At 36.2% G+C, this 13218-nt stretch overlaps 1 protein-coding gene across 6 annotated transcripts in view; it reads left to right on the forward strand.

Annotated features, from left to right (window-relative positions):
- TBC1D4 (TBC1 domain family member 4) overlaps window positions 1–13218 on the forward strand; it is a 205595-nt gene that overhangs the window by 164112 nt on the left and 28265 nt on the right. For 2 of the 6 annotated variants that reach the window (XM_070408935.1, XM_070408938.1), the window contains exons 9-12: window positions 872–946; window positions 2249–2475; window positions 4051–4215; window positions 8387–8410. In XM_070408935.1, coding sequence (XP_070265036.1) covers window positions 872–946; window positions 2249–2475; window positions 4051–4215; window positions 8387–8410 — 491 coding nt within the window. Of the gene's footprint in view, window positions 1–871; window positions 947–2248; window positions 2476–4050; window positions 4216–8386; window positions 8411–9548; window positions 9573–10243; window positions 10767–13218 lie in introns of those variants that run through there. The other 4 variants (XM_070408936.1, XM_070408937.1, XM_070408941.1 and 1 more) reach the window with 4 other exon arrangements.

A 13218-nucleotide genomic window follows, 5' to 3' on the forward strand; every position in this document is an offset into this window, starting at 1 on the left:
GGGAAATACAGGGTGGGACAAAAGTAGGTTTACAGTTGTGAGTATGGGAAAGAGTTTATTCTTGTATTATTACTTATTAATTATTGTATTACTTCCCATACGAACAACTGTAAACCTGTTCGTATGGGAAGTAATACAATAATTAATAAGTAATAATACAAGAATAAACTCTTTCCCAAACTCACAACTCTAAACCTACTTTTGCCCCACCCTGTATATAAGATGATCTCTTAGGTTCCTCTTTCTTAGACCATTTATGAGATCTACACCAAAGGTATGTGAAAAGAAAAATAAGATCCAATATTCACCAATATTGAAGCAGACTGTTATTTAGTCTTTTTAGAGAGTAATCCTTTATTGAAGTTGTTTTGGATTATGGAATAATGAATGAAGCTCAAATCCATACATTTTAGGATGCAGTTTTCTCTTCTTAACCTGTGTCTGTTATAATCCTGCAATGTGAATTACGATGTTTGCTGCTTGGTCGTAGGAAGGTTGTATGTATTAAACCATGTGGTGGTTAGATGTGCTATGCCTTCCAGTTTGTGTTTATCTACATGACACACAAAGTTAATGGGACTCTCTCACACTGATTGTGGGGATGAAAAATGTTTAACCTTGTAACCAAAATGACTCCAAAAAGCTTGCTCTGATATCTAGCCATCTAAAGGCTGAGTTAAGACTACTGGAAATAGATGGTGAATAGTTCTATTTACTGTGCTGCAGTGGCTCTTAATACTGCCAAGAAAATTGAGTGAACCACAAAAGGGATCAATTTAATGCTAATGTAAAGAGCCAACTGCTTTTTATAGTAGTTTTAAAGTAAAAATTCAGACCATCTGAATGCTTTAACTTTATTCTCTTCACTTAGGGAGCTAACAGAATGAGAGGGCGGCTTGGAAGTATGGACAGCTTTGAACGGGCAAACAGTCTTGCTTCAGAGAAGGTAGGCAAGCAGACAAGCCCCTCCCCCTGTTTTTTTTACCACTGATTGGGACTTGGCAGAAACCAACACTGATATGGTAATTTGTGTGCTTAGTTATTTTGTTCTGAGTCATTTATGATTTAAGAAAATATATTTGAGGCTTTATTGTTTTAAATAAGAAGATTCTGGATATGAGCATGTTGCTCTTTACTCAGCTGAAGCTTTCTCATGTGAGACAGAACATACCCCTTGCAGACTAACTCTGCTCTATCAGATCGCTTACTATTTGGAGCTAGTATGAGGACAGTATTTGAGCAACCATTGCCCCAAAAGCCATAGGAAAATGAGCCATGGAATTACTGCACTTGTGCAGTGCTCTTGTTATCTTTTGTTTTCTCTCCATGTTACCCCCCTCCATTTTTATCCATTTTAACTGCAACATTATGTTCTTTATCTCATAGACAATTCTCAGTAGGGGTTGATTTCCTGTTTCCTGTATCATGCAACGTGTAACCTGAGGCATATGCAACCTATTTATTAGTGAAAAAATATTAAAATATTTTTTTATTAAACTTTCTGTTGATAAAATTGAGGACTTGGTTCAGCTGTGAGTCTTTTAGCCCTAACTCATGTTTATTAAGCTAAGCATTTCTACAGTGGTGATTGTTCTGGAGAGTATAAACAGCATACCTGTCTAAATTGAAAGATTTATGAAGTCTACACATGCAATATGAGATGCATTCCAGCATAACTCACTTCTCATTCATTTCCTGTTTTTCATGTCTTTTAAAAAATGTACTATCAGGGGACATGTAGTTGGATAGAAACATTCGTGGTGAAGGAAGACACTTAACAGGCTCTATTTTATTTCCCTGAAGGCTCTGCCACCAGATTTGGACACTTAAACGTTGTGATATTGTTTTGAGAGTACAGGAAGCATGCAACTGACATGTCACGGAAATCAGTAGATACGTAAACGCAGACTCCACCCTTTTTTTTTTTTGTCATGATCTCTTTTCATCTTTCTGGCAACAATGAGAAATGCTACAGCATTTTACCACAAAGCGTTAGGGAAAAGAATACCTTTTCTTATCATCCCTTTCGCTTTCTGGCCTATCTTTACTGGTGCTGCTATCAGAAGAAATGGGTTGTGGTGATACTGATTAGCCTTCAGCATGGATCCAATGAAAAAAAAAAAAACCCCACCAGCTTTGTGTTGACTCAGGAGGAAGAAGAGGTGCCCTGTCCTTTCTGAGCTCTGTGTGGACAGGTCTGCCATGATCTCTGTGGGAAAGAAAGACCTCACTTCTGCTTGCTTCTCAGGACTACTCACCGGGAGACTCTCCGCCAGGGACGCCCCCAGCCTCCCCACAGGCCTCAGGTTGGCAGACGTTCCCTGAAGAGGATTCTGACTCCCCACAGTTTCGAAGACGGGCACACACGTTCAGCCACCCGCCATCAATCACCAAGAGAAAGCTGCATTTGCAGGATGGGAGGGCTCATGGGATGCGCTCCCCTCTCCTGAGGCAGAGCTCCAGCGAACAATGCAGGTGAGTCCAGACCTCTCTCTGCAGTGGGAAGTAAAGTTCTCCTCCCAACCTGTTTTGATCACGGTGGAGTCAAGATTTGTTGTGACTTCATGCTGTAGCCTACCTGTAGTTTTTAGAAAGACCATCAAAATTAATTGAATGATAAAGACCGTAGTTACTAGGTGAAACAAGGCAAGATTGAAGGCATACCCAGAGAGCTGAGTTAAAGCATTTTGGATGGAAACTTTTTTTTCCAGAAAAACAGAGGAAGCAAGATATTACACATGTGGTTTCGCCTGAATAACCTGCTGACAGGACACGTTATCAGTGTCTTCTTGATCACTTAATGAAACAAAGTCAGCAAATTCATAAAATAACAGAGCGGCAGAACTCTCTTGGGGGCCTACAGTAAAATACAAGGGTTCAAAAAAATCACCTAAATTACCTCATGCACGAGACAAAAAGTAACTATATTTTATTTCATAATAAATTAAAGCCAAATAAGAAAATTGTTAAAAATTTTATCTTGAATAACGTTGTCTATAAAGAATACACACAGCCTAATTGACAGGAAGTAGCCATAGGAATTACTTTACATGGTTATTTAAAAACATAACTCAGCCAAATTATTGGCATTTGATAAGAAATAATAACGGGGGTAAATCTGGAGTAGTAGAATTTTTATATGTCTTACTGTGTAATACAAATCAGAATTTATATCCTAGAACTAATTTTGTTTTTCTTCTTTCCCTGTGAGTTTGATATGGGAAACATGGTCTGGTAGAGATCCCAGTTGAAGAAAATAAAAACAAAAACCAGAATGCTAAATGAAAAGAGGTTAAATTTTACATTATTATCAAGATTTTTTTAATGATCACTTTATTTATATTTTCAGGAAAAATTATTTTTAAGAATTTAAAATATTATTTTAAACTAGAAATGATATCTATTCTTCCCTATGCTTTCTACATTTTATAATGCATAAGCTCAGATAATTTCTATCGATATAAAAAGATGCTGTTTGTATTGTTGTAAAAACATGCTAGGAAAAGAATCTTCTAAAAATAAAAAGACCTATGCTGGCCATTTAGGGCTTCATATAAAACCATGGCTGTAGGAAAGAATATGGACATAAATGTTTGTTAGGTCAAAGATATGATTCCAGCAGCCAAACATGTTGTCCTTAAATTGTTAGAAGAGTTTATGTCTTTAAAATAGTGAAGTCTTTGAACTACTGATAATCGTTTTTTCCTTCTGGAACTTGTTTCCTGTAATTTTTTGTGCTTTCCTATTTTTTTTTCCCTCTTAAAGTATCTTTTGCATGTAAAAACAAACACTGTTTGTCCTAAAATTGTTAAGAAACTGTTAGTAGAGATAAACACAGGAGGAATTCAATTTGTGAAAGGGTGAAACAAGGTCATACTTTTAAATAGAGAGAACTGCATGTCCCCTGACCCCTACCATAAGATGCAGCCCTGAGCCTTTAAAGGACAGATTACATGAATAACACGAACTTGTTTATATACTTTTTCATAGTGAATGAAGACTTTGCCAAAATATAAATTAAGACCAATCTGCTGTGTTTTCTGTACTCAGCATTCTTCCATCTGCTCGGCGCATGCACAAGGAGAGTAACTCTTCCTCCAGCCTTCCAAGTCTGCACACTTCCTTCTCTGCCCCCTCCTTCACTGCCCCCTCTTTCCTGAAAGGCTTTTACCAGAATTCAGGTAGACTGTCCCCACAGTATGAAAATGAAATCAGGTGAGATCAGTGTCCTCTGTTTGCAAAGCAACATTTTCCACAGTGTGATATACTGATGTGTTACTAAAGAGTGGTTAATTTTGGAGTGACTTTTATGCATCCTTATGTTGTGCTTGTTCTAATCTATTTCTAATACATTGGTTTTTCATTCCACTTAATTTTATTAAGAAAACTTTCACAGCCAGCGTTTTGAAACTTTTAAAACCAGCTTTTTGGGTACATGGTAATCTTTTAAAATTATTATTATTATTGTACTACTTGTATGTGTCTTTGCCTTGGGCCCCAGAGTCTAAGCTTTGTTCTTGTTTGGAACAAGACTTGGTGCTAACACATGCTAAGCAAATCTCCCCTGTTCTTGCCTTTTTTTTTCTTGTTCTTCTTAGCCTTTCTGGACATATCTTATGGAATCCAAAAGCCACTGATTTAAACAATTATACTAAAGTGATGGATATAATATATTTTTACTTTGAAGTATATAGAATATTTCCTAGGCATTTCTTTGATTTTTCAATGACAAGGACTCACTTCTCTGAATCTCAGTGTAAGTCACATAATGGGTACAGCATCATGTTGACAGCAACACTCTCATGAGAGATCTCTTGAATTTTGTAGATATTTGAGTTTGTTTGGTTACCGATATTGAAATGAATAGCCTTTAAGTTTTGTTCTTTGCTCTTATAGCGACACAAAATTAGATGTAGTGATTTTGGAAAACTGGCTTTTAAGAAAATTTGAAATTATGAACTCTTACTGATCATTCATATTCTTAGTGGGATGTTCCTCCCTTTGGAAAGAGGTGGTTAAGTTGGGAAGTCTTCTAAGGGGATTGCTGTTGGCTTAGAAGTTTATGAGATTGATTCATTCCTGTTTTTATGCATGGCTTGGAGCATTCATTTGTATTGCTGTATAGTATTCCATTTAATACACCACAGCTTATCCATTCTCTTGATGGGACATTTGAGTTGTTTTGAGTAGTTTGATAATTGGCAATTCTTGCACTCAAGGAGAGGAATACATGCTATCAGCCAGCCTGGGTGCCGCTAAAATCTTCTGTGTGCTTTTGGCTTCCTTTTCTTTAGATTTAGGAAATCCCCAAAGTTAACATATATACCCTCAGTAATTAGTTAAATTAGACTCTTCCTTAAATTATCTCTATCTTTTGTCCATGTGTGCCAATATTTTTCACTCCAACAAAGATTACTAATATTGGATTAATGAACTTTTGAATCTGAACTCTTCTCTGAATTAGTACATGTTCAAGCATTGAATTTCTAGTGAAGAAGTTGATGAAGAATTGATTCTAAAAGGCTTTTTTTTAGGGAAAACCTTAAGGGAGAAATTTTAAAGGAAGTTAGCCATAAAATACAATATAATATATATGTAGAATATGTAATGAATTTAGAGAACCAAGAATGTGCACACTTAAAAATATCAGTTTGCCTTATCTCTATAGTACCACCTACTAATAAGAATACTATACTTCCAGTGAACTCTATTTACAGTTTTTTATTGTTATATTACTTAAAGTAAGCATTTGGGGAATCACAGTTTCCTTCCAGAAACAAAACCAGGCCTGAAAGTGACAATGAAGCTAGCCATTAAGAAGGTCAAAGGTTAGCTGTGAATAGGATGTTGTAGAGTACAAAATCAGTGACTTTTAAAAGATTATTTATAGTGCTTAATATAAGGTGATATGTTTATCTTGAGTAGTTTCTTCTTAGATGTGTGTACAAGGTGTCCCCCCCAAAAATGTACACACACTTTAAAAGCTGATAGCTTAATTTTGAAATGAAATGTATTTTCATAAATACTGCCTTTGTAATTATTCAAAGTGTGTATATACATTTTTTGAACACCTGGTATTATTCTTTCTCATAGCTTCCTTTAGCTCTCTAATTTCATTTTAGTAGAAGGGTATTGCAGTCCAGAAGGCAATTATATGTTCATTTTGCATTGAAAAATGTCACCTTTTTGCTGCTATCTTATTTAAAGTGCTCTGTTTAAACATGAAGAGAACTTATAAATTTGTAGAATCATTAAACATTTTGCTATTTTTTTGTACTTTGTAATGTTTTCTTGGCTCTGAAAAATTCTTAAAATCAGAAAGCACTTTCTATACTTTTGTATGCTTTTTAATAATTTGTATGCGTGGAATCAATAGGCTAAAAAGACACTTAAATTTTTTTCATTAAAGTATTTTTACTGGTATTAAAATATAACCATACAGCTCATCAGAGTGAACATTCCGTGTAACCACTGCCTGGTCACTGCCAGCAGCCCTGCAGCTCCTCTCTTTTTCCCACCAACCAGCATGCCTATCCTGACCTCAAATACCATAGCTTAGTTTTGCCTGGTTTTGAACTTTATTTAAATAGAACAATACAGTATAAATTCTTTTATATCTGGCTTCTTTCATGAACATTAGTTTGTGACATTTATTCCTGTTTTTATGTGCACTTTAGTTTATTCATATATATTGCTGTATAGTATTCCGTTTAATGCTAGATTTATCCACTCTTTTACAGATGGACATATGGATTATTTTTATTTATTTATTTACTAGAGGCCCGATGCACGAAATTCGTGCAAGAGTAGGCCTTCCTTCCCCTGGCTGCCGGCACCAGCTTCCCTCTGGCCGCCAGCAGGCACCCGGTACCCGGGTTTCCCTTGCAGCCCCAGCTTCGTCAGGAAGGTTGTCTGGAAGGATGTCCAGAAGGATGTCTGATCTAATTAGCATATTATGCTTTTATTATTATAGATTTTGCTTTTAAAGAGTAATGTCCTTGATATTATTGTATATGTCTTTAGCTGTATATTTCTATGTATTATTGATGACACAGTCATAAAGCTGTCAGACAAAATTAACTTTTAATAGGTTTATTTCAATGAGTAAGTCACTTAGACATAAATTGACTAGTTACAATTTTGAAGAGAGTGTTTTTAAATTTGTATTTAAAAATAATACCAAGTTTACAGGAAAGTGCAAAAGTATATGGAGGACTTCTGCTAACTCTTTACCCAGATTCATCAGTCTTTAATATTTGCCCCATTTGCTTTATCATTCTCTCTGTTCATTTACATAGGAATATATACATGCATACATGTAGACATTTTAAAATTCTAACCCATTAGTGAATAGGTTGCATACATCATGTCCCTTTACTTGAAATAGTTTAGTGTGTACCAGCATTTCCTATGAAGGAGGAGAGTCAGGAGTGTGGTTTTAATCCACTGACTTCAGAACTCTACATCTCTCATCATCACTACTTTCAGAGAGAACATCATACTGACACAGTTACCATGACATCTGGAACTACTCAGAATATGGAGGGGAGGAGGTTCATAATACTATGAATTACAGTTTCCTTTTCACTTGGGTATATCCTACTGGTTTTATAGAGTGGGTCTCTAAATATGCATCATCAAGTGAGGGAGAGAATAGGTTAGATGCATATAGGTTAACAAATACTACTTTTTAGAAGGCATATTAATTTGAAATTTGAAATTCAGATTAGGCATCCTTTTCTAGGACCACTACTTGAATTATTAAAAAGATGTCAGGTTACTGTTTTTAACAGGCTGAGAAAAAGGAGCAAAGATATTTTTAATGTCATGATTTATTGATTAGTAGGTTCACTTGCACGGCATTAAAAAGGTAAAGGAATAAGTGTATGCTTTGAATACCTTACTTCAAATTAATTTTTTAAAGTTTAATTTTATTTCATTGTTTAGTAGCTAAACTATAATTGTCTGTAATGATACAGTATATTTATATACTATCCATTTGTCAAATGTGTAATATGTCTTTTCTATCAACAGGCATTTTATTCCTCCTTATTGCTTCTCAGCTTTTAGGGCTATAATTAAAAATTATTCATATTGAAGTTCATTTGTCAAAAGTAAAATGATAGTCATTTCTACTTACTTATAAATCTTCAATGATAAAGTAAGATTTTGTTGATGAAGTACTTTGTTAGACAGTTTTGGTTCTCTGTAGTTCTCTCGTATTTACTGACAAAAATAGTATAATCACTCATTTTGGTTCATTATTGAAATAACCTTATTTATGCATTATTGACTTATGGGAATGCCTTTTTGTTTTAAATCCTGATTTTGGACATATGTCTCTTTCTTTGTGCTAATGTCATTCCTTGTTTTCCTGTTGAACTAGACAGGACACTGCTTCAGAATCAAGGTGATTAGAGGTCTAAATATTTTCATTTAAAAAAATTTTGTAAGTTCTTCCAACTGAATATCAACATTAGTTTAAAAGCAGTTTTGGCTGTCTCCTGAATGCATGCCATCATTCTGGTGCTATGAGGGTTACACAGTAGAAAAAATATGACACATGGTATAATCAAAGATCCCAGATGATCATAGGAAATCCTGTTTCTACTCTATTCCATGTTGAGATTTCCTTAGAACTGTGCTGTATCCTTCAAGCGAAGCCTAATTTTAATTTTGAATTATTAGAATTAGAACATATAAATTCCTTATATGAACTAGTTTACAGGTACATATATACATATAAATAATTTATTCTAAATCCCAAGAAGATGCAGAAATAAGAACCTACTCATTAAATTGACTCTGGTTTTGACCTGAAGAAGATTATTAATCTACTAGAGGCCTGGTGCACTAAATTCATGTATGGGAGGGGGGACTCCTCAGCCCAGCCTGCACCCTCTCCAATCCGGGACCCCTTGGACATCCCTCTCACAATCCTGGACTGCTGGCTCCTAACTGCTCACCTGCCTGCCCACCTGATTGTCCCTAACTGTCCCCCCCCCGCCACCCGCCAGCCTGGTTGCCCCTTACTGCCCCCCCTCTGCCGGCCTGGTCACCCCCAACAGCCCCCCTGCTGGCCTGATCTCCCCCTACTGCACTCCCCCCGCTGGCCTGGTCGCCCCCAACTGCCCCCCCCCCCCCTGCTGCTGGCCTGGTTGCCCCATGCAGCCTGCTGTTCAGTCGTTTGGTCGTCCCTCAGTAACCCTCCCTGTCGGCCTGGTCACCCCACACAGCCTGCTTTTCAGTCATTTGGTTGACCCTCACTAACCCCCCTGCTGGCCTGGTCACCCCACGCAGCCTGCTGTTCGGTTTTCTGTCAGGTTGTTTCGGTCGTGACGGCCCCTGGATTTTTAAATATTAGGATTTCTGCCCATCTTAATTTCTGTCAGGTTGGGTACTTTGAGACACTGCTGAGGCCTCCAGACCTCCCACTGGTCTGGACACAGGAAAACACCTACTTCCTTAATGTGGAAGTCTGACCGCATCGCTGATGACACTTCTTCCTCTTGACCAGCATGCTTCCGTGGCAAGCATCCAGGGTCACTGCTGAACAAGTTAACTGGAAATGGGTACTCTTTGTCTTGTTCGAATGTCCATCCTTTGCTTATATCCCCAGCTCAATGAAAGACAGACAGGCCCATCTTCCTACTGGGGACCACTGACATTGAGGTTTCTTTCAAGTTGGAGTAAAAACATGATATTAAAGACTGGACTAGAATGAGATGTACAGGGAGAAAAATATTATCTCAAAAATTATTTTGGCCACATGGGAAAGATGAAAAGTAACTTTTTGGATACTTGTAATTGACCTTTACTTTTTTTATGGTTGGCTATACGACCATTTACATATAACTCTTTTCTGCTTTTAAAAGCCCAATGGAAATGTTAGTTTTACTTTTTGCTCTTTTAGGTTTTACAACAGCATAGAATTTGATCTGTTTATTACCTTACATATCATTTGGCCTATAATTTCCTTATTTTACATATGTTTAAATTAAGCTGTGGGAAAAATTAATGTCTTGCTTGCTATCATTTTCTTAATCTTAGGTTAAAAGGGTGTAAGTAAATAAGCTACCCAGAGATACTTTCAATTTCAGTGTAAAAAACTTGCTTTTAAAATAAAATTTGCATTCAGTGTAGAGTTTAGGAAATAAAACTTTTTGTTTTCCTCAATCTTTTTTGTTTTGCACATTGTTCTACTGATTAATCTATCACTTTTGACTCATAGCTCAGATGCTGTCTGTTGATTTCCACTAGAATAGTTCAATCTCAATTTTTTTTTAATTAGTAAAGGTTTTCTGTGATGATAGATGGCTTACCCAATTGAAAGCCAGGACTTAGATAGACTATTAGTGCACTTGATGCGATTGTGACTTGAATTGTGCTAAGCATTCTGGGCAAAAAAACCCGAAGTTTCATCATGTTCCATGCAACCTTTCTTGGGACATTTACAAAGAGAAAGCTTTTTTAGATTTCTGTTAAATAGTATTACATTAATCAAGTTTTGTTTCTATCCTGAGTTGTAATACAGTGTGATTTAGCTATAGATTTAATCAGTGTGTAGTCATTTATTTGGACTTTATGAAGCTAGTAGTTTTAGATGGGTGCTCAGAATTGAAGGATGAGGGGCAGTTTGCTGCTCAGCAGAACAACACCTTTGTACAACAGATCCTGGCCTGAGAGTTTGCCTTTATGAAAAGTATATCCATGTTGCCCTGATGGGAAATAAAACATGATGGCATCCTTCTTAAAGTTGAGTCCCTGTGAGTGGTCACTAAAATGCTTTTGTTCTGTCCAATATCCAGTCAATTAATTGTTGTTAAATCTGGCAAGTGAGCATCGACAATTCTGTATTAACATAAGAACAATCATGTTAATTTAATAGCTGATGTGGTGAAGGCTCTAATTGCTTGGTTAAGGATATGTTACTAAAAAGTTATCTTGAAGCACTGTGGGAGGGGTGCTTCTTATCATATCCATTGCTTTTGATCAAGGCTCCATCCAGAAGGGCTATCAGCCCTCATTGTGGTACACATATTTCCTCCCCTTATAGGCCCTCATTTTGTTCATGGATTGTGGAGACTAGCAATAGGAAGAATATATAGAATACACCCATACAAAAATAGGTGGGAGTTCTCCACATTGTATTTCCTTCCTAGTTATTCATTTTTAATTTAATACATTTAAATAGAGGTAATGCTGACACAGAATAAATTTCCAGAATATGTTTCTTGGGAACAGTTTTATAACGCACATGTTGATATTCCAAAATACAGAAGGAGAAGATGATATGAAAAATAAGGGCATGGTTTTAATTTGTTTCATTATTTTAAAAATGTAAAGATAATTAATATGATAATATGTGTCTATTCCACCATATTAATATGTTTTTGATTTTTTCCTCCTAATTAAAAATAAAAAAGTCTTTACATTTTGGAATGCAGTGATTTTAACAACAAAGAAAAGGAAGTGAGACATTTACATAAATGAATACCTAATAAATACTACTCTGAAGTTATTTATCTGCTGAAATAAATGACATTTTTTCCATTCAAATAAATGAAAAGAGAAATACTAACCAAAAGACTTACTACTAATTAGAGACTGACTATTTTCACCAGAAATACAGGGGATCCTTGGAGTTCTGACAGCTTTGGTTTTGAGATTTTATAGACCTTTTCTGAACTGATGTAAAAGTGTTTACATTGGCAAGATAAACCACATAAATTTCTGGATTTCAGACTGCCTGAGTTTGAATTCTGGCTCCTCCACTTATTATCCACGGGACTGTGGGCAAGTTACTTAGCTTCTTTCTACCTCAGGCTTCTCACTAAAATGGAAATGGTAATAACACCTTCCCCATATGGTACTGTGAGGATGAAATGAGTCCATACCTGTAAAATGCTTAGAACAATGCCTGGCACATAGTGTGTGCTTTTGGTATTAGTTTTATTATTACTACAGGTTGTTTTGTTTTTATTTTCACTCAAAAAGTGGACATCGTGCTTGGCTACCTGCTAAAGTTAATTAAAAGAGAAGTCAAAGTGAACACTAATGTTACAAGTACAAAAACAACTCAAACAACCAATCTTTTATATATTAAAAGATATAATAATAGTACCTCCCCCCCATTTTTCACCTCATCCCAGTGTAGTATTTTTTTTTTTTTTCAAATTTGTTAGTGCTTTATTTCACTGCTACTACTCTTTTAAGAGGGGCATCAAATCTTGGGAGCTTATGATGGCTACCATGAAATCCAAGGCTTCCTTTGAAACACATCACTGGCTCACTTCCTATTGGTCTCCAGATACCGTTTTAAAAAAATCTTTATTGTTGAAAGTATTACATAGGTCCTCCTTTCCCCCATTAACTTCTTCTAGCCCGCTCCATCCTCCCCACCCCAGGCCCTCACTAACCCATTGTCCTTATCCAAGGGTTATGCATATATACATACAAGTTTATTGGTTGATCTCTTCCCACCCACCCTCCCCTGCCTTCCCTCTGAGGATCAACAGTCCCCAGTGTAGTTTTCAAGGTGGAATATAAGAATTTTCATGCGTTATCTTTCACATGGTTTTGATTCTTGAAATTACCAATTTAAGAATGTCAGATTGCTGACTGCATGTACATCCGAGATTAAACTACTGTAAGTTGCCTCCATGCACTGACTGTTGAAACACTTATCTGGACCCTAGCTTCTGAATCCATATCTTCTTGCAGCTTATGCCTTATCTCAGCCACCAAGCTGCTTTTTCAGGATGTCATTTTTTAGTACCAGATAAAGGTCAAATGGTCTGTTATGTAAGTCCTTCCTTTCTGTATATTATTATCTTATATTTTGACTGCTGATTTTTGGCTTATTACTCGCTGTTGAATTCCAGACATGGGAGGACAATGGGTCATTGGCATTTCATTTGGATTGCAGGATTTAAAATTGTAGACGTTATGAAATTTTCAAATATGTAAGGTTAATGTAAGGCTACTTTATGTACTTGTTTTATAACATTCCTCCCCAAAGTCTGTATTTTATAGTAGTAAAACTGATATAGGTACTTCCCAGTCTTATTTGTAGTACTTTTTTTTTTTTTTATAATATATTTTATTGATTTTTTACAGAGAGGAAGGGAGAGAGATAGAGAGTTAGAAACATCGATGAGGCCAAAGCCGGTTTGGCTCGGTGGATAGAGCGTTGGCCTGCGGACTGAGGGGTCCCGG

This window comes from Myotis yumanensis, unplaced genomic scaffold, assembly GCF_028538775.1.
Source record: "Myotis yumanensis isolate MYYU_CA2020_CCGP unplaced genomic scaffold, mMyoYum1.0.hap1 SCAF_3, whole genome shotgun sequence".
NCBI classification, from domain to species: domain Eukaryota; kingdom Metazoa; phylum Chordata; class Mammalia; order Chiroptera; family Vespertilionidae; genus Myotis; species Myotis yumanensis.